This window comes from Astatotilapia calliptera, chromosome 2, assembly GCF_900246225.1.
Source record: "Astatotilapia calliptera chromosome 2, fAstCal1.2, whole genome shotgun sequence".
In the NCBI taxonomy this organism is placed as follows: domain Eukaryota; kingdom Metazoa; phylum Chordata; class Actinopteri; order Cichliformes; family Cichlidae; genus Astatotilapia; species Astatotilapia calliptera.
In genome coordinates, this window is record NC_039303.1 from 26,337,567 (window position 1) to 26,364,938 (window position 27,372).

A 27,372-nucleotide genomic window follows, 5' to 3' on the forward strand; every position below is an offset into this window, starting at 1 on the left:
GCTTTTTTCCCGACTGTTGCGTTTGATTTCTACTTCTCGTTGTGCCTTCGTGCATCCTTTCTCTAACTCCTCCACGTCCAGGAACCACTGGTTGTCCGCTGGCACAAAAGGTAAACAAATCAAACATCCGCTTCGTGACACAAGCTGGTTCGCCTGCGCTTTTCTTTTTTCATCCACATTTTAGCAGGTAGGCTGTTACAGCGAAATAAGAACGATGCTTTACTGTATAACATATTTCTCCCAGACTAGGTGTCATTAAAGCAGTGATGTAAACTGGAAACCGCTTTATTGTCTTCCCCTTCCCAAAATGACAGCGTCACAGCCCAGACGAAAACAGTGATTGGCCTAAAAGATCTGCAGCCAGATTTGCCAGGTACACATAGAGCAACTGATGGTGAGTGAACATATTTCATTATTTAGAAATTACGTAATTCCGTGTTCGTTTGTGGCATCTGACTGGTATAACTTGTAAACCGGCAGTGGTTAGGTATGGGGGAAAACACGTTTTGAATACAATACTTTATATTTTTTCCTCCTGTGTCCCCACCACCAGGCAACCGTTGCCAAGAGACCATCCCTGCAGGGTCCGGTGCCCCCTCCTCGCAAGAAGACAGCCCCCAAGCCAGAGCTGACGGAGGTACAGAAGCAGGAGATCCGGGAGGCCTTTGAGCTGTTTGACACTGATGGCTCTGGATACATCGATGTGAAGGAGCTTAAGGTAAAATATCTCATGCCCTGATGTCTACATGTACAGTTAGCTGCATATATAGTTATTTGGCACACTCATCATTTAGTGCTTCATTTAGCCAAACTTATTTAAGTTAAACTGAAATGATGACTATCGACCCAAAGTAAAGACTTTGTTCACTATTTTGAAAGGGCTTAAATATATAAGGGGATAAAATAAGTTCATTTTTTAAAATGTTTTTCTGCTGGTAAATACTCATTCTCATTGCACAGTGATGGACTCTGTTTGGAAGCAACCTTACAATCTTCTATTTGAAGTTTTTTTTTTTTACCTTTTTTTAAGACCGGCTAAAGACCAGATTAATTGTTATTATGTCCCACTGATACGATACATAATTTATCCTGCCGCTGCTAAGGAAGGATAATTACCTATGTATGCTTTGAATATCTGCGTTTCTTACTCTGTGTCAGGTTGCCATGAGAGCTCTGGGATTTGAACCAAAGAAAGAGGAGATCAAGAAGATGATAGGTGAAGTTGATAAGGATGGCACAGGAAAGATCTCCTTTGCAGACTTCCTCATTGTCATGACGCAGAAAATGGTAGACATGTGTTGCATTGCTTTTAATTCTATGTTACTAAAGAGTTGTATTGTCCGGAGTAAAGTACTCTCCCTCTTCTCTAATTTTAGGCTGAAAAGGACTCTAAGGAGGAGATCTTAAAAGCTTTCCGGCTGTTTGATGACGACGAGACGGGCAAGATATCATTCAAGAATCTGAAGAGGGTAGCCAAAGAGCTTGGGGAGAACCTGACAGATGAAGAGCTGCAGGTGAGGCTCTACATCATGGCATAAAAGAGCTAATAATAAAATATCAAAAGCATATTACTGTATCTAGCTGGTGGGTTGTGTTGACAAAGCCAAAGGCTGTGAAGGCAGTTTAGAATAATGTCAACACAGCATTTGCTCATGAATGCTATCAAGCCAGCTTGTTTTGCTTTCTCCATCTCTCAGTTCTTCTTTTCATTTCCTCGTGTTTTGTGTGTTTCTGCAGGAAATGATAGATGAAGCGGACAGGGATGGAGATGGGGAAGTGAACCAGCAGGAGTTCCTGCGCATTATGAAAAAAACCTGCCTGTACTGAAGCAAATGAAAGGCATTAAGGTTGGGTGGACCAGGCTGGATCAGTGAGGGTGTTTTGCTGCTCATCCATTTATCCAGAAAACAAAACCTTATTATCGTTGTATAGTGCCATAATTTTTTTTTAAATCAGTCAAGACATTTAAGCTTCAAAAACTACAATCATTACAAAACCTTTAAAGACTTGGACAAAAAGTCTAGCAAAATGCCAAACCACCCTTCTTTCAGTTACATGACAACATACTGCCAAAACTGTAAGAGTACACCCTCTTACCTGTTAGAATGCTGCATTCATTTATGAAGGATATATATTGATAATATTATAGAGGTTATTCATCGTGCCTGCACCAATACAGTGACACGTAGTACATTCCAGCGCTTTGTGTGATACTTTGTGCATTATGTTAGCAGTGTCTGTTCACTCTCGTATACTGGTGACTCCCATTACCGTCTCATGTTTCGGCTCTTTTATACTGGTTTTCCTGGGAAAATTTGCAATGCAGTGAAGGTGTTTGTTAACCACTGACGACTGGAGAGCGCTCTGTCTCATCTCCGTGCTGCCTGTGGATTTGTGCCTGTGCCTCTTAAAGGGGTAATTCTCACAATCAGGGAAGCTGCCTCTTAGCACACCATCATCTTGGATCCCACACCTACAGGCCATTACACACCAAGTGCATTTTAAAAAAAGTGACATAAAATTTAGAATTTTTTTCTGTTCCAAACTTTTGCGGAAAATTCGTCCTCAAAACCAACATCAAGCGATGATGAGTCGGTCCTGGGAAGTTCTGGGTTCATCCAAGCTGTATCACGACTGCTTCCGGACATATTTCATGATGTCAGTGGGGCAGTTTGAGCTCTTGTTGGCAGAGTTGGGAACACATTCGTGTTCAGAGAGCCGACTGACCCAGAGCAGTGTCTGAGGTAAAATACTGTTATCTAACTATTTGTATATTCAGTACTGTGCATGATTCAAGGTACAGCACACTTCTTGCCAAGTGAAAAAATCGAGCTTGTTTCAAACATATAAATGACTGCATTAAGAATAGGTGACTCTCATAAAATATTTTTAACCAACAAAATATTCGCACAGATTTTATGCGTCCGGTGTGTAAAGCCTTAAGGCTGTGTAAAATAAAACATGGATGTAGCCTTGTGAAACCTTGTTTAGAAGCTTTCACTTGAACAATTTGCCCATTTCATTTTTTTTATAAATAACTCTTTCACCCATAAAGATGACCTTTGAATGCCTCCCCGTACCTTTAATGACCACTTTGACAACTCTGTATTTATCAATAAAGGTGTGGTTTGACCACCTTTAGTGCTCAAATAGTTTCCAAGGGTAGTTGCATTTGCAGACACCCCCCTCACTAAATTCTGACCAACACACAGTCATTTTGTTGTACAAAAAAAACAGTCAGTTTAGAAAACAGCTTCAAGGGTTACTCTTAGTAGGCTTTTAACAGGTAACAGGCAACGCTGAGTTTAACTCTTAAAGAGTTAAACTCAGCATTACCTGGGTGTGACTGTGAAAGCAACAACACTGCTTGACCATATAGTAGTGAGTTGTCAACCAATAGGTATACCTGCACTAATACAGTTTTAAAAAAGAAGAATCAAAATAGCATCATGCTGATGTGAAACATGTGTCTGAGACCCTTATTTAGTGAAGAAGCTGTGTACTTAGCTTATAGGTCAAATAAGTACTACAGCAGTTTGTTTAAAGACCTTTGGAACTACAAGAGCTGCCCCTAGTGGCCTGTGAAGGAAATGCAGGCTTAAGTCAGTTTGCATTGGCTTCACTTTCCAGGTCCAGAAGCTGCGTCCTTGTTTTTTTTATGTACAGTTTTTGGTCACATTGTCTTAAAGGGATTGTTAATATATTTTCTGTCATGCTTTTGTGCGTATTTTATCATCAATATTCCTGAATGTTTTACATAATGTCTTGTGAATTGAATTATATAAACAGCACAACAGTATTTCAGTTCAAATTAAACCCATTGAAGCAATTTGTCCTCGTGTCCTGTTTATTTTTACTTTTATTTTTAAATGAGCATTGCTCATTTGAGTGGCTCGACTTTGGATTTATCTCCAATTTTTTTAAGTTGCATCATAAAACCTTGAATGTATTTTTTTCTGATGCTATTAAACACAGATACTATGCGGTCTTCTGCTGCTGTAGCCATTCTGCTTCAAGGTTTGACAGGTTCTGTGCTCTTCTGCATATCTTGGTTGTAATGAGTGATTATTTGAGTCACTGTTGCCTGAAGTTCTGACAGCTTGAAGCAGTCTGGCCAGTCTGACCTTCAGGAGGCCACCTTGACTATGCTTCAGTGTATTGGGTTTCTGCAATTTGTCTGAGTACTTAGATGCGATCTTTAATAAGCAGCTGAACAGATAACCAATCAAGTGGCCAGTGAGCATATATGCAGACTGGTTGTGCGTTAAGCCCAAGTAACACCTATCCCTATCCAAAACAGTATGTTGTCATGTGGCCTCCAAACAAAATACATAAAATAAACAGGTGATGTTCTCCAGAGTAAATGACAGTAGAAAATGGTGTATATTGTGAGTCACTAACAAACAGTGAACTGTACAAATATAATATAGAATTTACAAACCAATGACAAGGCCTGATTAGTAGCGCCCAAGATCAAAAACTGGGTCACAGAAAAATCTTCCCCACATCCTAAAATAACTGCTTTGATTGTCCTGATGAGTTGCTGAAAAAGCATTGATTATGATGATTTAGCTCAAATGTTTGTGAGAATAATATCTAAGAAGGGTTTGGTTAATTAAAAAAAAATCCAAAATCAAAATGTGCAGACCTACCTGGAGATTATTGTAGAGGAGAAGGTGTATGAGGAGCAAGAACCGAGTGTGTCTGAGGAGTGATGGGGAGCGCGGGATGACAATGAGCAGAGGAACACTGAGCATTGTGTTCAGGCTGTAGCTAGCGCACGTGCTGACCATCTTAAAGAATTAAACTTTATTTGAAGACTTGAAGGTGCAAAACCAACAAACAAACGAAAAAAAACCGCACCAGCACAGCATTAAAAGGCTCATATCAGACATTTACCATGGTACTGTCACTTATTAAGTATGACATTGTTTGATGCTATCATCTACACAAGCACGCAATCAGAAACATTTACTTTCTATTCATTCAGTTTTTCCAGTTACAGCAACTCTAATGATCAACAGACAAACAGAAAAAAAAAAAACATTGAGAATCATAGCTGCTCAATAATGTAAGACTATCTGACTGAGATATTTCATAGGCTGCCTGTGTAAAGGACACATACTGGCTCAGCTTTGACTCAGTTTAGTCTTCGAGGCAAAGTCTGCACTAAGTTTCCGCATCACCTCTGCATGACTCTGTCCTGCTAGCTCCTGTCGTACACTCGAGTAATTTTCCTTGACAAAGTTGGCAAAAGGCGTGGGAGCACGTGGCTTAGAAGGCGTCAACAAGACAAGCTGACCAGTGCAGAGGGCGCACACAAATCTCTGCGTGTCCAGTGACTTGGAATGACGGCCGATCCTATATGGAATCACAGTAAAAAAAAAAAAAAAGAGACATTAATCAGGCTGAAATGAGCTCAAACGCTCTGGAAACACACAGTGACTCATAAAATGGAGTAAGTGGTTTTGGTTTACATACGTGTTCTTGCAGCGAGTGCACTGGTACTGGAATTTGTACTTGATGTCATAGCTGTGGCAGCGCGTGACCATCGGCAGCTCCGGATGTGCCAGTGTTGCTTTGCGAGCATAGAGCTTCCAGAAGTTTCCATGCCCGTCCCTTACACCGTTAATCAGCCATGTTGCAGCATGACACATTTCATGTATCAGTGTGTCCCTGAGACGATCTAGCAGGGAAGCACAAAGACAATGTTGTCATACAAAACGAGGTACCTCGTATATATGCGCACGCACATATTCAGGAACAACAGCACAGTAAGAGATTCTAAAGCTCCACAAGGTCGCAGCTTCCCTGACAAGCAAATAATTCTAGGGGACCTTAGTAAGCCATTACCTGCAGAGTCACAGACTTTCTCTGACAGTTCTATGCGGGCGTAGCGGTTTCCTCCACCCTTTTCCTGCCCTGTAACGCAGTAGCCAGCTGTTTTACGCATCTTCTTATTCCAGGTCACTGACATATTCGCAGGGAGCTAAAAAGAAAGAAAGTTAGAAATAAATGAAAACAAAAACTCACCCTGTTAGCAAAGACATTAAACAATGCAATGTATAAATATTTCGTTCTTTACGCAGAGCGTTTCATCATATTTAATTTACAATAATAATAATATAAAAAGAATACTGGAGTTTTAAATTGTACATCAATATTGAAAGAACTGCATGGGAGATTCCGGCCTTTGCTCACAGTTCATATCTTCATTCTTGAAACTCATTAGTGAGCATTTTATCATTTAGCACAACAGCTATCCTACACAAAACAACCAGAGAGCTTTGCAGCTTCAATATGTGACCCATCCTTGACTTGTTTATGTCTAACAACATAACACACAATATATTACAGATGGTGGTTCTACTATGGCTGCCAATAGACTTTAGGCAACCAGTGAAAGCAAGGGGTATTTCACAAAGTCTGGAGATTTTCTTTTACGTCACGTGCATCAAATTAAATATTCCTCAACTTCAAATGGAAAACAGTCTAGTAAACAATGACTCTTCATTACCTTACTCTCAAACACTGTGGTGTTGTACAGGTGGTAGAGTTTACTTGTGAGTGCCTCTTTGTTCTGCTTAAAGCTGCCCACATAGCTGGAGCTGGGATTTGTGAGCGACTGCAGGAAGCAGCCCGGGGTCTTACACAGCACATTCCTAGAGGGAAGCAAACAGAGCAAAATGAAGACAAACGTTCGTGTATAAAAGGAAAAGGCTCACTATCTGGTGCCCAATTAGTGCATCCACTAGACGCACTTGCTGGTTGGACCGTGTCTCGGCTCGCTCTGACTGACGGCTGGCTTCAAGATCGATGATTTTCCAGGTGTCTTCACACCTAATGATTTAGAGCCTGGTGTTTGGGATACAGAAGGAACTGAGACTGTCCCAGCAGGCTCCTTATTGCTCTCTAAATTTAATTGGAAAAAGGAGAGCAAGAGATATGAGCATGACAAAAAAACCCAAAAGACTGTCAGATTCAAACATTCAGAATTAAGCAGTTACCGTACCTTTGCTGTTGTTCGGTAGGAATGAATTCCCTATGAAATTGTTTTTCTTTTTCAGTCTCTCCAGCAGGGATGTGAACTCCTCCTCAGAACTGCTTGAATCATCCAGCTTGGAAGGCATTGAAAAAGTGCGCTTGGGAGAGATCACTAATGTTTTAGCTCCGTTTGAAGGACGACACAAAGGAGACAGAGCAGGAGGAGAGGGGAGTGACGGCGAAGTTTCATCGTCATTGCACAGAGGAGGAGTATTCTCACTGGTCTTTGGAAGTGACTTGGCCCTCGTGTGACGGGTTCTCCAAGTGCTCTTCAGCACAATATTATCATCATCCTCATCATCGCTGACAAAGACAGGTGAATTATACAGAGACAGGGGTCGCCTTGTTTGAGGCTGGGATGTTGGAGTATTGGTCTTCTTAGGAACTACAAAAAAATTTGAGACAAAAATAAATAAATTAACAGACTTTTACATATGCATCTGACACATATTTAAAAAAGCAGCAACAGGGAAATTAGAAAAAACAAGACGCCTGATACATCAACAAAAGCTTTGTATACAACCAGAAAATAATTTGCAAAGTGAAGAACAATCCTCTCCCGGTTTGTAAACCACACAGCAAGTGAACACTGTCACGTAGGCATAAACAACTAGGTGGGGACTGATTGATAATCTAGGCCGTAGATCAGTCAGGTGCAACTTCCCAAGATGAGATTTTAGCTCATTTCCCCATTAATGAATTAAATCAATATCACTGTTATATTAGAAGCAACACAACAGGCTGCCTTGCTGATGCAACTCCAAAGGGATTTGTTTCTCCTCCCGGGATCAAATGGTAGGTAAATGTGAAGGCTGTGTCATTTATTGTTGCATGTGACATCTCCCGACATTATTTGGGATCATGCTGGAAGTGAGGAACAACAGCAAAATTACCTTTGAAAGATGATTTTGGCTCAACAAAGTCATCATCTGATGAGTAGTCGTCAACTATAAAATTATGGAGGCTGTGAAATTAACCCAGGGGGAAAATGTTTAGCAGTAAATAACATTTACTTCTGACGGGAAATAAAAGTGGTGGATAAAAATTCATCGGACTCACCTGTCCTCACTGCCACTTTTAGATGTCTTCTTGGGTTTGGTATTGGGAGTTTTTGCCCGCTGAAGAACTTCAATGAGCAAAGATAAAATATCCAAAAATTGTATTGGTGGGATATATAGACAAAATCTAACCAGAAGAATGACATTAGCACTTACATGTTTCAAAAGCAGTATTGTCATCATCTGAGCTCACCACCACAATGTTTGAACTGAAAATAATAAAAGTGCTTTTTAAATACTTTAGTTATATCATAATATAGTCATTAGTGTGAAATGATAAATCAGATAGAAAATCTAGATCAGAAAAAGACAAAATGCTTCATGAAAACATTTTCATACCTGCCTGTCTTTGCAGGACTGCGTGGCTTGTGTGAAGTGGCTTTAGCTTGGGGTGTGGCTTTTTCCATAAGAACTAAGGCATTAAAGGGTAATAGGAAAAAAATTAAATCCATACATGAAACCAAAGTCACACCTTTAAGCATTGTACATTAATAAAAAAATTTTTTTTAAAAAGCCCAAACACTTACACCTGTCAAATTCATCGTCACTCGATTCGCTCAACGCAGAGTTTCTCCACTTACTTGCTGATCCATGACCACTTGTGCCAGCATGACGACTCTTACCAATTTTACTCATCAACTGCAAACAGAAGCAACAACAATAATAATGTTTATTTATTTATTCATTTTCAATCATTTACTTCATGGTGATACCATCACTTTTAAATGCAAATCAACAAAATCAACCCCTGCCATAGTGGGTCTCCAAAAAAAAAAAAAAAATAAAATCTGTATATTTAACAAAATTATTTTCTTAGACATTAATAAAGTGCTACCTGAGTACCAACATTTTGACATTAGACTATCAATTGATATTTTTCTTTTTGTTTTGGTTACCATATTTGCTCAATCCAGCATACAAGTTGAATGAAAATAGCATTTTTGTAACTAAGAATGTTTCTAGAGGCTTCAATTGACATTGTGAAATACAACTGTACTCCATTCAAAAATCATTTTTTATACAAATATTTATTTAAACAACCAGCCATCACACAGTTTTGATGCACCTGCCCCAAATTACAGATCGTGATGCCATGACATTTATTATTTGACCAAATTCATTGAAGTTTGAGTTTGTCTTTAATAGTTTTGAGATATTCATGCTGAAACAATTCCTCAGATGTAAAAGTGCGGAACAAATATTGTCGATCTAGGTTGACGGACTATTTAAAAAATGTATCTCTTAAAAGGTATCTGATATATGAAGCTAAAAGGGAGACGATCGATCATCTCTCCTCTGTCTCAAACGTTGTACTTGAGAGCTATTCTCTGTTCCAGCAACCCAGGCTAATAGTGCCAGTGTGTTTACCAGTTTTTAATGAAGTCCGCGATAATTTAGGGGTTTAAAAAAAGTATGCAGCAAACCTTCTTTTCCGTTTCCTCCAGTCCTCCCTCATCCATCCACCCCATTCTTTTAGCCACTTTGTGAAAAGACTTGGACGTAGCATCGTTCATAGTTTCCTTCAAGTCTGCAATAGCACACAATAGCACGAGCCATTTAAAGTTTGCTCCAGCGCTAACATCAAGCTGGTTTTTTATAACATCATAAAACCACAGAGTGCTGCTAATTGATAGTTTTTACCAAACATTTTTCATTTAACCAATTAATTTTTCTGGTTGGAACAAAATATATCTATATGGTTGAGGGGTTACAGCCTTTAGCTGAGCAGCGTTAGCGTTACCGTTAGCAACGGGGTCTCTAGCGTTAATCAACTAACATTAACAAGAGCTAGCTGGTTCATTTTCCCCCATTAGCACACACTGAATTACCGACTTATAAAACAAACAAACGAACCCGACAATATTTGTTATTTCATTACCAATTGCGCTTCTGTTATAAGAGAATAAGAGTGGCTGAGAGAATAGGGAAGCAACTACGAAGTTAAATTCAAATCTTGTGCTCCATTGCACCGGAAGTTGTCACCGTGATATTGGACCAATCGTAGCGCGTTCGGAGTGGCACTGAACCATCTTGTCCACACCTACGTTTGCAGGAAAATAATCACGTAGACAAATTTCACAGGAAGATAAAGTTCAATTCAGTTTTTAATGCAATTCTACTTTTAATAGAAAAAATAATCTGTCAAATTGATGTTTAAATCACTGTGGTAGAAATTAATTACAGCAAGTCGTTATACGTCACCCAAACCAACTAGTCACACTGTCTAACTAGACTTGTCATGGCTAACAAAACTTAAATTAATCTATGTGCACATTTGTTATATCTCATCTTACCAGATAATATGAAAGTCTTCTATTACCTGTATCACTTGACTTGGTTGGCTGTCATGCATCAGTCTGACAAGGAATCGCCATGGCTTTTAGTAGCTCCAGACGTACCAACTATGCATTTATATATTGAATATTTTTATTATCTATGATTTATGACAGTCTTATTGGACAGCCACATGTCCTACAGTCAGTCTGTGAATTCATCATCTATGTATTCTAGATTAGAATGTTGGTCAACTATGAATTTTGACATTCACTCCACAGATCAAGCACAAGTATGCAGATTATATAACTACTGACACAAGTTAGCAAAGCAAATGGCATTTAAAGGAGATCCATACTTGAACTCCAATGACAATGAGAAAAAGCATTGGTAACTTATATTAAGTGCATGTAACATAAATATCCAGAGGAAATTGTTCAATTGTTACCACTAATGTTAAATAAAAACATGGGGGGGGGGGGGGGGGGGGGGGGGAAATAAAATAAAAAAATAAAAGTCAGCCATTTGGTTTTTCACTGAATTTCTTCTTCCACCTGGTTGTGGGACTGGTATACTTGTGAATGCAGGACTTGTTATTTATTTATTTATTTTAAACACTTCCATAAACGCCAATATTGTTTGAAGATTTCGGCACAGGAAATTTGTTTTCATTTTGTCAGCAGACTCCAATGGACCCAGAAAGGCACAGCTGAATACAAGTACATAAATCTGCCAAGTTTAACAAGGTGCTGTGAGCTGCTGACCGCACACTGATGAGGATTTAAGAAACAAAGGGGGTAGGGTTTCAGTTTTTCACCGGCTTTACCATCGAGTACAAAACACCATACAAAGTGATTGCCATCTCAATATTTATTATATATAGTGCCTCATGGCATCGTTGACAGCATAAAGGTAAACAGACAATTAAAAAAAAAAGAAAAAAAAAGAAAAAGAAAATTTGCTTAGAAATACTTACCCGCCTGCTTCAGGTTTGTGTGATTTTAAAAAACAAACCAAAAAAAAAAAAAAATGTATAAGGTATGTAATCTAAAATTACATTTAGGTCTTCCCCGCTGACTTAACAGGAGTTGCTTTTTCTAGATTTGTCCAGTCTTATGAACATGTTGAGAACTGATAATAGTCCTGATAATAAATAGTCCTTGTAATAAACAGTCCTTGCTTAATGAAGTTGGCATTCAGAAGTTCTCATTTTGTCATGTTTTCAGAAACTTAGAACACCTACTTCTGCAGGTATGTGAGAGGAGCTTTTAAAAAAAAAAAAAAAAAAAAAAAACTAAAGAGTTGCAGCAATTTATATTTTATAATTGCATGTTAAAGCTGATGAAACATGTCAGGTACAATTTCCATGGTGCAACAATGTCATTTTTAAAACACACAACACTCTTAATCCATTTATAAATAGATCAACAAGTAATGACGGCTGGAAATTCTCTCCACAAGCTGCACTTAGTCCCATATGCACAATGACAGAAGAAAGTAAATCCATCGATCCAAGTACCAAAAAAGGGAGAGAGACAAAAAAAAAAAAAAAAAAAAAAAAAGGAAGCCAGGCATTCACAATCCTTTCATGCTCACCAAATACCTATACTGTGTTTTAGGACAAGAGTCTCAGAAGAGTTGCCTGAATGTCTCAGGATCAATCTGGCTCAGTAGATGCAGATGTGAGAGGCAACGATCAGTGTAAATGGGATATAAATGTGAACATGTGTAGGCTCCTTGAAAACAAGAGTCCCATTAATAGCAAAGGAGAGTGATACAGACAAAAGTTCGACAAGGGGCTGGAGTGGAAACGGACCATTCAAACTATGGTGCTGATGGGGGTTTAAAATGGCTGGGGGAAAGGGGAAAATAATTCTGCATGCTTCCAGTTCAAGCATTTTCACTAGCCTCTACTGCCTGGTGTTTGACCAAGTGATCTGGCTTGTTGCCATTACTGTGGTGCTCCCACATCTGCAGATAGAGCCTCTCCAGGTCCATTGTGTACTGCTTGGTGTTGAAAAGAGGGCTGCAAATTCTCTGCTTCCAAACACGCGCTCGGACCATCTTCAGGCTATAGGAGGAGGGCGAGTAATCAGAGTTCGCAGGTGACAAAGTAGGTTTTAAAAATAAATAAAATTAAGTGTTTAGGATAAACATCTACTTACTATTCCATGTCGGAGCCCAGTTTGACTGCTATGTCCTCATAGTCCTGGCGGCTTTGAGCTATTAGATCAGGGCAGCCCAGACAGTTGAGTTGTGAGGCAGCCACACGGGATGCAAGAGTCTCACCTACAGTGGTGTCAATATTTTAAAAGAAAACAGGTTTCAATTAACATTCTCCTCATGGTCATGTTTTTATATTTTTTAAAATCTGTTAATTATTCAACTTGTGTTATGGCAACAATTGGTAGTAGGGCTGCCACAATTAGTCGACTAGTCACAATTATGTCGACTATCAAAATAGTCGACGACTGATGTGATAGTCGACGTGTCGTTTGAAGCTTTGTAAGATCCCAAAAGATGCAGGAATAAGTAGTAGGATTTAAGAGTGTAATAACAGAATGAAACTAAAGATGGCAGCACTGCATGTACAAGGAAAACCCCGAAGAAGTAGCTTTGTCCCAGAATTAGAGCAGCCCGGCTCAATTTCCAACAGTGGCGGCAGCTAGTTAGTTTTAGTATTACTCTTATTCTTTCTAGGTCACAAAATAAACGTTTAACATTTTCAGGCGAGAATGTAGCTGTGCAAACCTCAAATATCTGCTCAGTTTATCAAGACACCACATATTTTGAAAAGCGCTCTGATGTCCGTTACCCACTAGCTCGATAGCTAGCCGTGGGCAAAGCTCACTAGAGCCGGTGAGAACCCCTGACTCCGGGCAAATAGTTTTCAAACCCACCGCCGTCTTTCGCTACTCAGGTTAAACATATATAAGTCACTTAGATAACTTAAAAATGTTACTGTTTGGCTTTTAGTATTTTATTTGTTCCTGAGTAAATCGGTTTGGCTGAGATTAAAGTTATAGTTTTTACACAGCTGAATAAACGTCAAGCAGACAGCTGATTATCAGAAGTGTAACATGCTCGAGAATATACTCCGGTGTCCCGTTATATTTTAGATAGCAAGGAGTTTATTAAACTTCACCGAAACAATCTGCAAATTTCATTACAATTTAATAAACTATCATCTTGTCTTTATTTTTAGTTAGCACATACCTTAAACACTTAAAGCTGTAAGCTAATGATAGTTATAAGAGCAGATGCATGCTGGTGCACCAAGCTGTACGTTTACGTCCAATGAATGCATGATCTGATTAGTCGACTAATCGCAAAAATAATACGTGACTAATCGACTATCAAAATAATCGTTTGTGGCAGCCCTAATTGGTAGCCAAGCCTATTCCTGAAAACTCTGCTCACCAGGCATAGTAACCATGGGTGTTCCAGCCCAGAGAACATCCATGCCTGTGGTATGACCGTTGCACAGAGGAGTGTCTAGGCACACATCAGCAAGCTGGCCCCTTCTCACATGCTCCTCCTTGGGGGCCACAGGAGAAAAAATGATCCGAGAGCCTGGCAGACCCATGTTCTGAGCATACTGCTGGATGTTGGGCTCACCAACTGCAGGGAAGCGAAGAAGCCACAATACGCTGTTGGGCACGCGCTTTAGGATCTGCAACAAGACAAATGTTAAGAGATTGATTATTTATTTTTATACACACGCACGTATATATGTATACACACACACACACACACACACACACACACACACACTTTGAAACGCCCTTAAACAGAATTTCTTAGTTAAAGGAACTCCAGTTCATTAATAATAAGGACAGTCCAAACTTACATTGACCCACATCTGGAGAGTAGGTGGATCAATCTTGTAGAGCTGGTTGAAGTTGCAGTAGACAATGGAGTCCTCTGGGAGACCATACTGAGAACGAGTTGTTACAACAATCGTGCGTGGCACCTCCTCCCCAGTTGCAGCTTTGTTACTGATCTAAACATGAGGAATGAAAATATTGCGGCCTTAACGCTTACATTTGTTTTAAAGTGTTTTGTTTTAAAGTCCCTCCTAAATGAGGGAACATTGACTAAAATACTTCTGTAAAAAGAAGCAGCATGTGACAATATATGGGAACGTGACCAGGGTGTCCAGACAGTGTGTTTACATGAAGCAAAAGTGGCCAAAGTGTGTACGTCTAATAGTGACTCTTACCTGTGTGGTGGCTAGGCCATTGCTGACAGTGAAGCCATTGATTGTGACCTGGATTTGGCCTTGATTGATCATGTTGATGATTGCTTCAGCTGCTGTGTTCATGGGAATTACAGGCATGGACAGGGCTCCATTTGTGTCACAAGTAGATTCCTGGTTGTTGTCACACTTCATCTGGTCGATTAAAAAATAAATAAAACATGTTCATCAATAATCAGAATTATTGTTTCAGATTAAACATCTGTTTTAATAAAGTTTCTGGATATTTTTCCTTACTCACCTTTATCACTTTGACATCGGGCAGACTGTCCAAGAAGGCCTTCAGATCAATACCATTAAGAACGATGCGGTTGTCAAAGATGTGCCCGTTAGACTTGAAATCAATCACTGCCTTTTTCTGTTGGTCAAAAATAAATAAAGTTACAACAACAGTGAAAGTAAAATTTTAGGAAAACAAGACAGCTCATAGAATCAATCTGCAGCATTGTAAGGCTGGACAAACCTTGAGGTGAGGGAACATGTTGGCATGGTCTCCAATGAAGAAGGTATTGGGCATGTAGGCAAGTTTCTCTGAGTACTGCTCAGCCACTTCTGTAGGCGATGTCTCCTTGTCTGTGATGATGTAGTCCATGAAGGGAGCTCCGCTGGTTCCAGGGTAACCTAGCCACATAGCCTATAGAATAGGTAGAAATTGTTAGCTGTGCGTTTTCACGGTCAGTATATTGCACAAGCAGAAATATAGCTATCCCCTAGACTGGGTAACAATTTACATGTAAGGCTTACCTGAACAGGGGCAGGGCGGAGGGCGAAGAGCTCATTTCTTGCTCCCTTGGTGTATCCATTCATATTCACTAGAATGTTGATTCCATCCTGGTGAATACGATCAGCTGCCTTGCCATTGCAAGGTATCTGGAGACAAAAATTACAGTTTATGTAAATGGCTAGAGTTCCTGACATTGCATCTGACAGCACAATGGTGGAAATGACTTCCAAGTTAAAAATAGAAATGCTCAAGGTTGATGTGTTATAAATAGAAAGATACTGTTGAGGAAACAACATGTTACGAGTTACCTGTGAGAGGTCTGTGAAATGATGAGCTTCAGCGACCACTTTCACACGGAAATTGGTACTATCATCAGGGCTGAGTGCATAGCAAAACACCTTTAGGGTAAGGAAAACAAAATTAAGACTTTAGTCAACACTGTGTCAATACATTGCAGAGTGTAATAAGCACAGTTTTTTTTAAACCATAAAAACCAATTCAGAGTTGAAATTACCTCAAATTTTTCAGGATTGTGCATTCCAGGAATGGACTGCATCAGGTGGGAGGTTGGATGGTTGCCAAAGTCAGAGCTTACATATCCAATGCGCAGACGTCCACCGCTAGCTTTCAGATCCTTGGGATGCTCGTAAGCCGGTTTGTGCAGTGCATTAATCTGTGGAGTAAGTAATGTTATAAGAATACGTGTACAGTAGGACAGTAAAGTCTACATGGCAGATGTTTGACTGACAACATAAAAATTTGTTTGCCCAAAAATCATTTCTTACCCCCTATACCTTCATCACTCCAAGCGACCCACTCACCACCAGCTTCTCTACTTCTTTATACCCAGTACCTTGCTCACCCCCCTTACCTTCCCCATACCCTGCAGGCACTTCCATCACCAGCCACCTTCCACCCTCCCAAAATATATATTAAAGCTTTACTTGCTTTGATCATTTTGTCTACCTTGTCCAGGCAAAGGTTTCCGTGGCGCTCAGCAATGGCCTTGCGGAAGCTGTGAGAGAGCGGATACAGCATGCTGTGGTGTGGGTGCACTGAGGGCAAGCGGTTCTTCTCCAGTTGGTCTGCCACAATGCTCACAAGCTTTTTCATCCGCTCATCATAATCTGTCCAGTCACACACAATCTGAAAAAGTGGGGGGCAAAAACAACAACAAAAAGTAGTCAGAAAATTTGTTTTGATAACAGCAGAAGTAAAAAAAAATAAAAAATAGAAAGATGCAGTATAACAGCAGATGAACACCTGTAGGCAGTGTGCCAAGTTGCAGTAAGCATCAGGGAAGTCAGGCTTCAGTTTCAAGGCTGTGCGATAAGATGCAATAGCCTCTGGGATGTTTCCAGAATCCTAAAAATAAAATAAATACAAACATAAAAATTAAAACTCCAAAAGGCATACTCAACTAACAAACGGGTGCTAACTCAGGTATCCATTGCTCAATTTTTAATTAGGTTTGTGTGAAAATACATCTTTAAATTTACTAATTTAATGTGAAAAGCAACATCAGAAGCAACCTGGAGGTGGATAATCTAATAGTGAAGTGCTATATCTATCTATCATCTAGAGAGAGCATATGAAGAGTAAAATTAAGAAATAGTCCTACCTTATGGATTGAGGCTAAATTGCTGTGAGCATCAGCAAAGGCGGGGTTGATCTGGATGGCACGAGTATAACACTGCAGAGCTCCCTGAACATCTTGCATTTCTTTTAGTGTATTCCCCATGTTTGAGTAGGCATCAGCAAATGTGGGGCTGATTCTAAAATTCAAACAGACCACATAACAAAATTACTCAGCTGTCAGGTCTTTTTACACAAAAGTAAATAATCATAGGAGTGTCACAGGAGAGAAATTAATGGATTTAATTTTTCACTCATATCTGGCAACACTCAGGTGGCTTCACAGTATACTTACTGCTCTATTTTCATGTACAAACTTTAAGTTATTTAGCAGCAGTTATTAAGATAGCAGCTTTTTCGGTAAATGTTGCCAACGGGACTTTTAGGAATGCTACAAATCAAACATCCATTTAAAGTTAGTAGATCAGTAACATGTCTGAACTAAGACAGCTATTCTCACTTTAGAAAAGTGACAGGAGTGATTAAACATGAGCCCAACAAAGAAAAAGAAAGCTAATTTCAGGCATAAACTCAAAGTCCACAGTTGTCTCCAGCATTCATTTACAAACCTGATTGCCTCTTTGTAGTGCATGAGGGCTTCCTGCAGTTTTCCCTGCTGCTGCAACACACTGGCCAAGTTAGAGTGAGCTGCTGCAAACTCTGGGAACACCTGATGAATAAAGTTTGAATAAGTATCACCACATGATCATTTTTACTGTAAAAGTGAATATTTCAAATCTGTTAATCTTGACAATGTTAAACCCACCTCTAAGGCTTTTCTGTAGAGCTGAACAGCTTCCTCGATGTAGCCCTGCTCACGCTTGATATTGGCCAAGTTGTTAAGGGAGTCGGCATGAGTTGGACACAAACGCAAAGCTGTGTTGTAGCACTCTTCGGCTTCAGACACCTGTTAGGGAAAATAGAACTCAGTCAGTAAAAACTCAGCAAGTGTTTAATGACCTCAGAGGTACTCAAGATTCGAGACAAAAAACACATTACATTTCCTTTCTCCTTTAGAGCGTTTGCCAAATTGCAGTAGGCATCAGGAAAGTGGGGCTGCAATTCAATAGCACGGCGGTAGGTGTCAATAGCAAGGTCAATGAGGCCCTGCTCATAGTAGACACAGGCCAGATTTCCATGGACAACAGCATGATTGGGGCTCAGACTCAGGGCTCTCAAGTATCCAGCCACAGCTCTGGAAGATGTGAATAAAAGTTATGAATATTCTGCAAACATTTAAAATGAAATGATGTATGCTACAACCTAAAAACAAAAAACCCACAAGCAGATGCAAAAATCTGTCATGATTCAGACTCACCTGTCAAAGATGCGGGCCTCCTTCAAAACATTGCCTAAATTGATGTATGCATCAAGGAAATTTGGATCCAGTGTCACTGCCTAAAAACCAAGGAAAAAGACTTTATATTTGATACTGTTAAGGTGTCTCATAATATAGTTTGATTAATGTTACAAAAAACTATGCAACTGACCTTTTCAAAATGGTGTATGGCCAGCCATATCTCTCCCTGGGCATTGAACACACAGCCCAAGTTGCTCCAAGCCACGGCAAAGTTGGGCTGAGTCTCAATGGCTTTCAGGTAACAAGCCTTCAATGGGTTTAAAATAACCACAGGAAAGGAGAAGAGGTAGAATGGGAGAGGTATAGTGCATAGAAGGGGGGGGGGGAAGGGTTTGATAAAAAAAATAAATTTTAAAAAAAAAAAAAAAGAGATTGAGAATAAAAGCAAAAGAGAAAACAAAAAGCAAGAGAAAGCAAAATTAGTGACCATTCTCCATGATGGCAAAAAGTGAGTCTACAGCATGGGCTCGCCTGCGCACAAGTCTGCCGCGCAAAGCTGCAATGCTTTTTCCTACGCTGCGCGGATCCAACCGACACCCACACATAGGCCCTCATCCTCCAGTTATGACCACATCCTTACCAAATGTAGTGGTTACTAGAGCCAGTAAAATCTGCTGTCTGCCCACCCTAATAACAATTTTTATTAAAATTTAAAGTACCAACAAACAAACTGCATGAAATCTCTATTTGATGTTAGCAAGGCATCTCACAACCTGGGATGCTGGGCATTTTGTGCAGGTGAAAGTCCCTGTAATGCATGCGCAAGAAACACGAGCGCGCTGCGTGGGTCACCACGCCTGTGCACCATATTATGCTCTTTGCATGACCTTGCTCCTGGCAAAGGTTCTTATTGCGCCGCTACGCTTGCTGAATGGCCACGTGAAACAGCTGCAGACCAACAACCCCTGACAGAACACTTGCAACACCAGACTGGCACACACTCGGCACCCACAAAATGGCTCTGAATACAGAGAAAGGCAGTGGTTAAATGCTAAGATAATTACACTGCCATTTGTCACAAAACGTTGTCTTTGGTTTTGTCATAAGCCAATTACACTTGAAATTTAGGGGCACTTGGCAACCAGGCTGGTTGCAAGAGGGGGGAGGTCCACAACTAACAGGCCAAAGGGAATGAAGGGTATGGGGGAGCCGCACGCTTGCGCTTTCCGCCTTTTTGGTTGCTTGGAAGATATCGCTGCGCAGCCCCTGCGTTACTGCAGACTCACAGCGCACTATCTGCATGATCATCAGAACGCTGCAACTCCAAATAAAGAAGGGAAATCAAAACAAAACAGGAAAAAAAATAACCAAAATGTAAGAGTTAGAGGGTTCTTACTTGTTTTTCATGATTAATGCTTCCAAAACCAAGTTTCTTTTTTTACATAATATAAAGTTGGGTAATTAGTATAGCATATTTTAAGAAATGCTTACTGTAATGCTCTACTATTATTATTACTATTATTATTTTTTACTTTTTTCTTTTGCTCTTCAAAAGGAAGCCACAAGACAGAGGAGCTCAAGCATGAAGTAAGGTGGTTTTTCTTTTGTTGGCAGTTACAAACCCGTTACCATATTTTTGGACTTTGTCAGAGTGGTGGTCGCAGCTGGCTGGAAGAAGAGGAGAGGACTGAGGCTGCCCTAGTGTTCCTTTCCGCCAGGCACCTACGCAGGAATAGTGTCACCCACCTGAAACCTTCTAAATAACAATATCAGTTGTGGAAAAACCAAAAGAGACAAAAATCAGAAAACAAGATCGTTAGTAAAAGTTCTCAAACAATACATTTTTTTAAAAATATGGAAATAAAAATAAAAAAGCACTTTTGTCCAAATAACAAACAAAAACTATAATACTAGCCTTAGTTTTCATTCATGCAAATGAATGTTTCATTTCAAAGAAAACAAAAGGAATGCTTTAGGGGTAACTGGGAGGGAAGAAAGGCTTTGATCTGTGCAGTACCAGGGAAAGTCAAGCTTCCAGTAAATTCTCAATTCAGTTTTTACAATCACAGAACAGGAGGGCAGTTACTGGCTTGATCTTGCCCAAATGAACTGATCCCATTTCTTTGGGAATAATATTACATATTTGAAGAAAAAAGGGAAGAAGTATTAATCATGGCTTTTCTTTTTTTGCATTTTCATGAAATATTTATAGAACTTTGATTTCTTTATCCTGGCCTGCTTTCTTGAGTCCTGGCCAATGGAGAAAAGTCTGTGGTTTAATTATTTGTATCTAGAAGCCTCCACAGCTCTGAAATAAAGAGGTCATCGCTGTTGCGCGTGCTTCTGTCTTTCTAACCCAGCATCTGACGCAGGCGGTGGAGTACCGATGGTAAGCTGTCTGCCTGACAGCATTTGTGCCACTTTAAGGCATGTGAGAATGACTGCTCTTAAATCCATATGTTCAGTTAACAATTTAAAAGCAGTGGATATCTGAAGAGATAACCAGCTGGATAAAATCCATCAAGTGGATCCAAAAATTGATGTATATGTGTGGAAAGGCACTGTTGGGAATGTGCTCAAGCACTGATTAAATGAAACTGAAGGGTCAGGAAGACAGCTTTGAGCGCGCCCACTCCACCAATCCTCAGCAAGCGCGCGGGGGGGCGGAGCGACAGAGCTGGGGAGCTTGTGACTCCCTGATGCTCCTCCCCACTCCTTTACCCCCCTCTAGCACGAAATAAGATGGCCTGTAACCAGCAAGACAACTCCATAATCACAAATTTAACCCAATTCAGGTAACCCCCCCCCCCCAAGAATATAGATACATTTAAAAGTGATAAATTGAAGTGTAGCACCCCCAAACTGACAGCAAACTGAGAAGAACCTGTCATAAGGGCACTTGAAAGAAAAACAATACAGGAGTATAGTAGTTAGGTTAGAAACCATCTTATCTTTTGCACTGCAAAGATAAACTAACTTTTCATCAGTTCATAATTTCTTCAAAGACCGAGCCAGCGATTTTCCTCCAAAGTCAACTTTATGGAAATGCATGGGGCCGAGGTTAGTTCAGCTGTGTGAATTTTGAAACTCCAGCCTTTCTTCCTGGAAGGGAAAGGGACTGATCTCTGATAAGAGGTCTGTGTAAAGCAAAGGACATTGGGACTAAAAGTGATATAGGGTAGAGACGAATGTAATGTGTACACTAAAAATTTTTTTTTTTTTAAATGTAAGCTGTCTAAAAAAAAAAAACAAAAGAACAAAACAGTATGTGTATTGCTTTGTTTTTTTTAAAAGAAATTCAGAAAACCTGATTTCCACATATGGGTGTTAACCCATTACAGTCCAGTACTTCAAAAAGGTTTAAAATAAGGGGATAAGAAGCTAACTGCAACTCTGAAAAATGAGGAGATGCTTCCATTTTCTGTCCTTCACATAAGTGGGTTGAATAGTAAGACTGCTTTAAAAATGTCAAAGCGGAGAAAAAAAAAAACAAAAAACATCTATGGTCTTAGTGAGTGACACTAAAAACAAAATTGATGGACAAGGAGGAAAAAAGAAAGAAAGAAAAAAAGATCTACAACAAAAATACAAACGCCACATCTAAGTATACGCCAACGCGCTGTAACATACCTTGGCCTCTTCCAAACGCCCGAGGGCTTTAAGCAAATTCCCCAAGTCACTGCGCACACAATATAGATCCTGTGAAGATGGAAAAAAAATTTAAAAAAAAATTCTATAAACAGCCTATTTGTGGCCATTCCAACTAAATAAATGTATAGGGCATTGACACATACAATTTAGAAAAAAATATAAATTAACTCACTGGGTTGTATTGTAATGCGGAGACATAAGCCTGCACGGCTCCCTCCATATCTCCTGCGGCCACCAGAGCTGCAGCCAAGTTGATGTACCCGTCAATAAAATCTGGCTTGAGTCTCAGAGCATGGCGATAATGCTCTATTGCCTCCTGCAGCTGCCCACGCTCCTTGTACACATTCCCCAGGTTGGAGTAGGCCTCAGCCAACATTGGGTTCTGCTTGATGGCCAAGGTACTGAAATGAGCAGACCTGCAAGGAAAGATTATGCACAAACTATTACACTCCAGAGCTGACACAGTTGGTTCAAACTGCTGTGCAGAAACAACAGCAAGGCCCAAGATGTTAAAGAACAGAAAATTAGTTTAAGATGCATTGTCAAATATGATGAAAATCCCAAATATCAAGACACATTAACATGAGCCTCAGCACCTGAGCAAAACTTTTTATTCAAATGTCTACTATGCAAACATGCAGGCAGTACAGCCCAATATAAGTTATGATGAAAATACCACGAAGATGACCACCATATTCAATTTGATCCTGTGAGCTGTCATGGAACATTTTTACTAACCAACAGTTTTTGGGGTAAACAACAAAAGCATACAAGTTTAGCATTTGTATTATGGTTAAATACCAAATTCAACAGCATTACAAGGCTGTAATGATACTGGCATTGTCCAGATTTAAGGATTTGAAATGAGTGAAAAAGCCTTTAGATCATATTACTTGAAAGACCCAAGCACCTGAAAAGAAAGGTTACACTCCAACCACCAGAAATGCACAAAACCCAAGTTAAACCACATAACAGGATTTGCACAAGACAGCCCAGCTGCTCCACAGGACTCCCCAGTGTGTGCACTCAAAGCCAAGACGACCCATTTTCCTCTGCTACTGCTCACATGCCCAGTGTGCTTTTCCACCCCCCCAACACCTCACCTGTCGAGTCTTCGGCACTGGAAGTGGATGGAGGACAGGAGCAACAGCACGCCTGTGTTATCAGGCTCCTGCCTCCACAGCTGCATGCAGTGGCGCTCAGCTGCCTCAAAATCCCCTGACTGATACTCCCGGTGCGCCAGCTCAGCCAACCCTTGGAAGGAAAGCATACGTTTTGTTGGTTCTGGAGCACCAACATAAGCCAAGGAGGGGGAAAACGACACGTTAGAGGTGATGGAAAAAATTAAAATCAGACAAATGATAACAGAATTTTTTTAAAGAGGAAAATAAGACAAATGCTTTAATTTAAGAAGAGTGACTAACACAATTTGAACTCAAAATAAAAGGGGGGGGAGACTCATGATACACATTTGGGGATTTTACATCTTATTGTGTGGGTAGGAGTCACAATAATGTCTAACAAATAAAAAAAATGGAGGAAAATAATGTGTGTGATGGGAAAACAGGCAAGCAGATGGATGAAACAGGTGTGAGAGGTTCTGGCAAAAACTCTCCATAACACATTTTGGATGTTTAGTAATTTATCATATCAAATATGTACTTTTATGAAACACCAGATTACTTTATTGTAACTTATTCTAATACAATTTGTGTGTGTGTGTGTGTGTGTATATATATATATATATATATATATATATATATATCTGAAGCGGTAGTGAACACATCAGAACGCTCTGCTCCAACAAAACAAACTAGTTATTCAAAGGTGGGGCTGAGAAAACAAATCCGCATCATATAGCTAAACTTTTACTGCAGGGCTAATAATGCAGTAGATCCGGTTTGCTCAAGCGGTCATGACACTTACGTAACATTACTTGTGGAAAGAGTATAGCTTAAAATGCTTAAACCACCAGTCAATGCGCGAAAATACCGGGTTTCAGAACCGTTCTGGTATCAGTATCGCCGATAACCTTTGGGATAATGCTACCATTAGCCTAAAGGCTATCTGTGCTAAGCGGTAGACATAGGCCAGACTTCAGTAGCAAGGCCCCCCGATAACAAATTTCAAAGACATCTTCAAGCCCCTTTGTGCTGACTTAGCTTTCACAGCGACCCTTAAACATGAAATCAATGAAACAAAAATGGTATACCCCGAGCAAACCGCTAAAGCACCTTCGTGGAATGCTTATTCGTCTGCGTTAAAGTGTGACTAGTAGACAATTTGCGGCTACTTCGACGCAAACCTGTGCTAAAAGCTAAATTACGCTAATGTTAGCTTTAGGGCTTTTATTGTCGCGATACGAGGTAGAAATTTGAGCCCGCGTTGCTATTACTAACATGTTCTTCCACGTTGGACAAAAGACAAATTTAATAAATAAAAACAGGGTTAAAATAGTTTACCTATTTTCTTTTTTTAAGGTCTATTTGTTAGATACTAGCTCGATCGCATCTAGGGGGGAAAAACCTACACAAGGACACAGTCTTTGAAGCTTGCCTTGTTGCCTTCTGTGTAGAATTACTTGCATAAAAACAGCAAACCTGTGCTGTCGGCCACGTTTCCCACTGAGCTCGCCATCTCCTCGGTCTTCGAGTCTTGCACGGTGGTCGTCAATGTGTCCTCTAGCAGATAACAATCTCAGAGAAAAAAAAATTGCGACAAGCAGAAAACACGTTGCCCCAATAGCTATGCAGAGTTAGCTAAACTAATGTCCTAACGTATGTTTCTTTTTCCCCTAAAGCGACAAATGTAGATCTCGCAGTGGTTAGTATCAGCTGGCTAATACCCAATCAATTGTCTTGCTGTTAAGAGCTCGTTTTTAAGCTAACATGTTACGTGCTGTTGGTTTAATGGCTCTTGCTAGCTTCCCCTTCCCAACAAAGCAGCAGTGGATCATAAAATGGCGAGATGGGTGGAACTCGTTTTTGAGATAAACTAGATCCGTTCACCGCCGTTACCGAGACACGTGTGTAAAACTGTAATAAATATCGCACGTAGCGATGTAAAAATATTTCAGAAGATTTGTGATTACATTTTTCTCCTTTTATCGCGTGTTATTTCTTTATTTACTAAAGTTTAAAAAAAAAAACATATTAGGAACGATGCTGCGCGGAAGAACACATTGGTGCAGTGAGACGGAGTGCAAACGGAAAAAGCCAGCAGAGAACCGGTTTTAAGATTCACGAGGCAGATCGTCTGTGGATTGTAACGTGTTACCACAGCCACACGAGAATAATGTGAGACACCGACATTAAATAACAGTGGGTGGATTCTGTTTAAGTTATGCAATGCACAGCTGGAGATCTACGCGGCTCTGCTATGCAGATAAAACAGGCGCAAAAACTGAAGTGGTAGTGATGTTAACTAATATACAATTCAAGAACTAGTTGTCACAGATCATTCAGATCACCAAGCAAAGTTTAATATTAAACACAGATTAATGAGATAAATTATGATTTATAAATCCCAATTTGTGAAAAAGTAATTGCCCTCGAACCTGTTTTTAATGCAGACTTTGACTAAGCCACTAAAATATCTTTATTTTGCTTCTGTTTTTGTTTTTCCTGTTTTTTAAGTCATTTAGAAGTGGACTTGGTGTGTTTTGTATCATTGTACCACTCATAATCCAAACAGGCTTGGGCTTCAGGGCATGAAGTGCTAGCCAGACATTTTCCTTCAGGATTTTCTGGTAGAGAGCAGAATTCAAAGTTCCATCAATTACGGTAAGTCGTCCGGGTCCTGCAGCAGCAAAGTTGATTACCTCACTTTGCCCCACCTGGGGCACACAACAACAGCCTATCCTTAAATGACTGTGTTAGCCCATGTCTATCCTAGGTGGAAAACCCAAGTGGGCCCTACGTATGTTTCCCATTTTGGACCAAGTTAAGTGTTTCCCATGTTTGACCCAGCAAGGACCTACTATATGTTTCCACTTGGTTTTTCCCATATGGTTTTGATGTGAGAAACCCAAGTGGGTCCCATATATACTAAACAATCCTGAGCCCACATAAAATATAAGCCCATATTAACTTAACATAACCCATATGGGGCCCACATAGACATGTTTTCAGGGTCTGACTTGCATTTGCCCATGTGTAACCCATATAGTTTGACCAGGTGGGCCCCACCTTTGTCATCGATACTAAAACATATATTGATTACCTCACTTTGCCCCACCTGGGGCACACAACAACAGCCTATCCTTAAATGACTGTGTTAGCCCATGTCTATCCTAGGTGGAAAACCCAAGTGGGCCCTACGTGTGTTTCCCATTTTGGACCAAGTTAAGTGTTTCCCATGTTTGGACCTACTAAAAGTGCCCACTTGGGATTGCCCATATGGGTTTAATGTGAAAAACCCAAGTAGGCCCCATACAAAAAGCCCAGTTTGAGCCCATGCCCACATGATACCCATCCAGCCCACGCAAAAACCAGGTGGGGCCCATATATACATGTTGGCTGGGGCAGCCTCAGACCATCACACTACCACCACGGTGTTTGACTGCTGGTGTGATGCTCTATTTGACCAAATACTGTGTTAGTTTTATGCCAGATATAACGGGACTCAAACGTTCCCAAATGTTCATTGTTTGTCTTCTCAGTCCGAAGACTATTTTCCTTAAATTCCTAAATATATCATCAAGATGTTTTGTGAGGCGAGCCTTTGTGTTCTTTTTGGTCAGCGGTGGTTTTCTCCTTGAACTCTCCCAACTCTCTTTCTTATTGTTGACTCATAAACTCTGACCTTAACTGAGACGTGTGAAGCCTGCGGTTCTTTAATGTTGATTTGGGGTTTTTTGTGACTTCCTGGCTGAGTCATCGTTGCTGTCTTGGAGTAATTTTGGTAGGCCGGCAACTCCTGCAAAGGTTTACCTCTGTTCCATTTTTTCTCTATTTGTGGATAATGGCTCTCACTGTGAGTCACTGGAGTCGCATTGCCTGAGAAATCGCTTTCCAGACCTTTCCAGACCTTTCCAGACTGATAAATGTCAGTGACTGTTCCTTATCTGTTTTCGAGTTTCTTTAAATCGTTCCATGATGCGTTACTTTTCAAGATCTTTTAGCGAACTTCACTTCTGAGATAGGTTCTATTTAAGTGATTTCTTGATTCAACAGGCCAGTAATGAGACCTGGGTGTGGCAGGAGAAACTGACCTTACTATTTTTGATAAATGTGGTTAATCACACTTAGTTCATCATGGGGAGGAAGGTAGATAACTTTTTCCACTAATGAATTTCTTTATTCTATTTACCAGGTTAACTTTGCCTTACGTTAAAATTTGTTTGATGATCTGAAACGTGATTGTGAGAAATATGTAAAAACCTAAGAAATCAGGAAGGGGGGAAATACTTTACACTGTACAACTGTGC

General features: G+C 40.1%; 3 protein-coding genes across 12 annotated transcripts; 1 reads left to right on the forward strand and 2 right to left on the reverse strand.

The window, feature by feature from the left end:
* cetn2 (centrin, EF-hand protein, 2) lies at positions 1 to 3,430 on the forward strand. 2 transcript variants are annotated; one of them, XM_026190673.1, is made up of 6 exons: positions 1 to 110; positions 315 to 394; positions 554 to 718; positions 1,159 to 1,287; positions 1,377 to 1,514; positions 1,738 to 3,430. In XM_026190673.1, exons 2-6 carry the CDS (start codon positions 392 to 394, stop codon positions 1,825 to 1,827), a joined length of 525 nt encoding a protein of 174 aa, XP_026046458.1. In that variant the 5' UTR covers positions 1 to 110; positions 315 to 391; the 3' UTR covers positions 1,828 to 3,430. The 2 variants fall into 2 exon arrangements, with proteins under 2 accessions (XP_026046458.1, XP_026046451.1); XM_026190666.1 differs by lacking the exon at positions 1 to 110 and adding an exon at positions 117 to 187.
* A 930-nt stretch (positions 3,431 to 4,360) lies between these two features.
* On the reverse strand, positions 4,361 to 10,139 carry gcna (germ cell nuclear acidic peptidase). Of its 2 annotated transcripts, none has more exons than XM_026190650.1 (13): positions 9,982 to 10,139; positions 9,527 to 9,630; positions 8,630 to 8,741; positions 8,442 to 8,514; positions 8,259 to 8,311; positions 8,104 to 8,170; positions 7,938 to 8,008; positions 7,013 to 7,429; positions 6,762 to 6,912; positions 6,518 to 6,662; positions 5,854 to 5,989; positions 5,482 to 5,686; positions 4,361 to 5,361 (listed from the first exon to the last, which is right to left on the reverse strand). In XM_026190650.1, exons 2-13 carry the CDS (start codon positions 9,614 to 9,616, stop codon positions 5,130 to 5,132), a joined length of 1,752 nt encoding a protein of 583 aa, XP_026046435.1. In that variant the 5' UTR covers positions 9,617 to 9,630; positions 9,982 to 10,139; the 3' UTR covers positions 4,361 to 5,129. The 2 variants fall into 2 exon arrangements, with proteins under 2 accessions (XP_026046435.1, XP_026046443.1); XM_026190658.1 differs by lacking the exon at positions 9,982 to 10,139 and adding an exon at positions 9,844 to 9,918.
* A 1,092-nt stretch (positions 10,140 to 11,231) lies between these two features.
* Positions 11,232 to 24,911, reverse strand: ogt.1 (O-linked N-acetylglucosamine (GlcNAc) transferase, tandem duplicate 1). 8 transcript variants are annotated; one of them, XM_026190740.1, is made up of 22 exons: positions 24,545 to 24,911; positions 23,048 to 23,198; positions 22,117 to 22,360; positions 21,924 to 21,992; positions 18,484 to 18,600; positions 18,312 to 18,391; positions 17,993 to 18,188; positions 17,760 to 17,900; positions 17,563 to 17,663; positions 16,980 to 17,133; positions 16,622 to 16,723; positions 16,325 to 16,504; positions 15,873 to 16,031; positions 15,667 to 15,756; positions 15,379 to 15,504; positions 15,098 to 15,268; positions 14,876 to 14,992; positions 14,599 to 14,769; positions 14,227 to 14,379; positions 13,797 to 14,049; positions 12,542 to 12,665; positions 11,232 to 12,447 (listed from the first exon to the last, which is right to left on the reverse strand). In XM_026190740.1, the coding sequence occupies exons 1-22, from the start codon at positions 24,579 to 24,581 to the stop codon at positions 12,267 to 12,269; spliced, it is 3,117 nt and encodes a 1,038-aa protein (XP_026046525.1). In that variant the 5' UTR covers positions 24,582 to 24,911; the 3' UTR covers positions 11,232 to 12,266. The 8 variants fall into 8 exon arrangements, with proteins under 8 accessions (XP_026046525.1, XP_026046518.1, XP_026046509.1 ...); XM_026190733.1 differs by having other exon boundaries at positions 12,542 to 12,677; XM_026190724.1 differs by having other exon boundaries at positions 12,542 to 12,677; positions 16,307 to 16,504.
* Between the last annotated feature and the right edge of the window lie 2,461 nt (positions 24,912 to 27,372).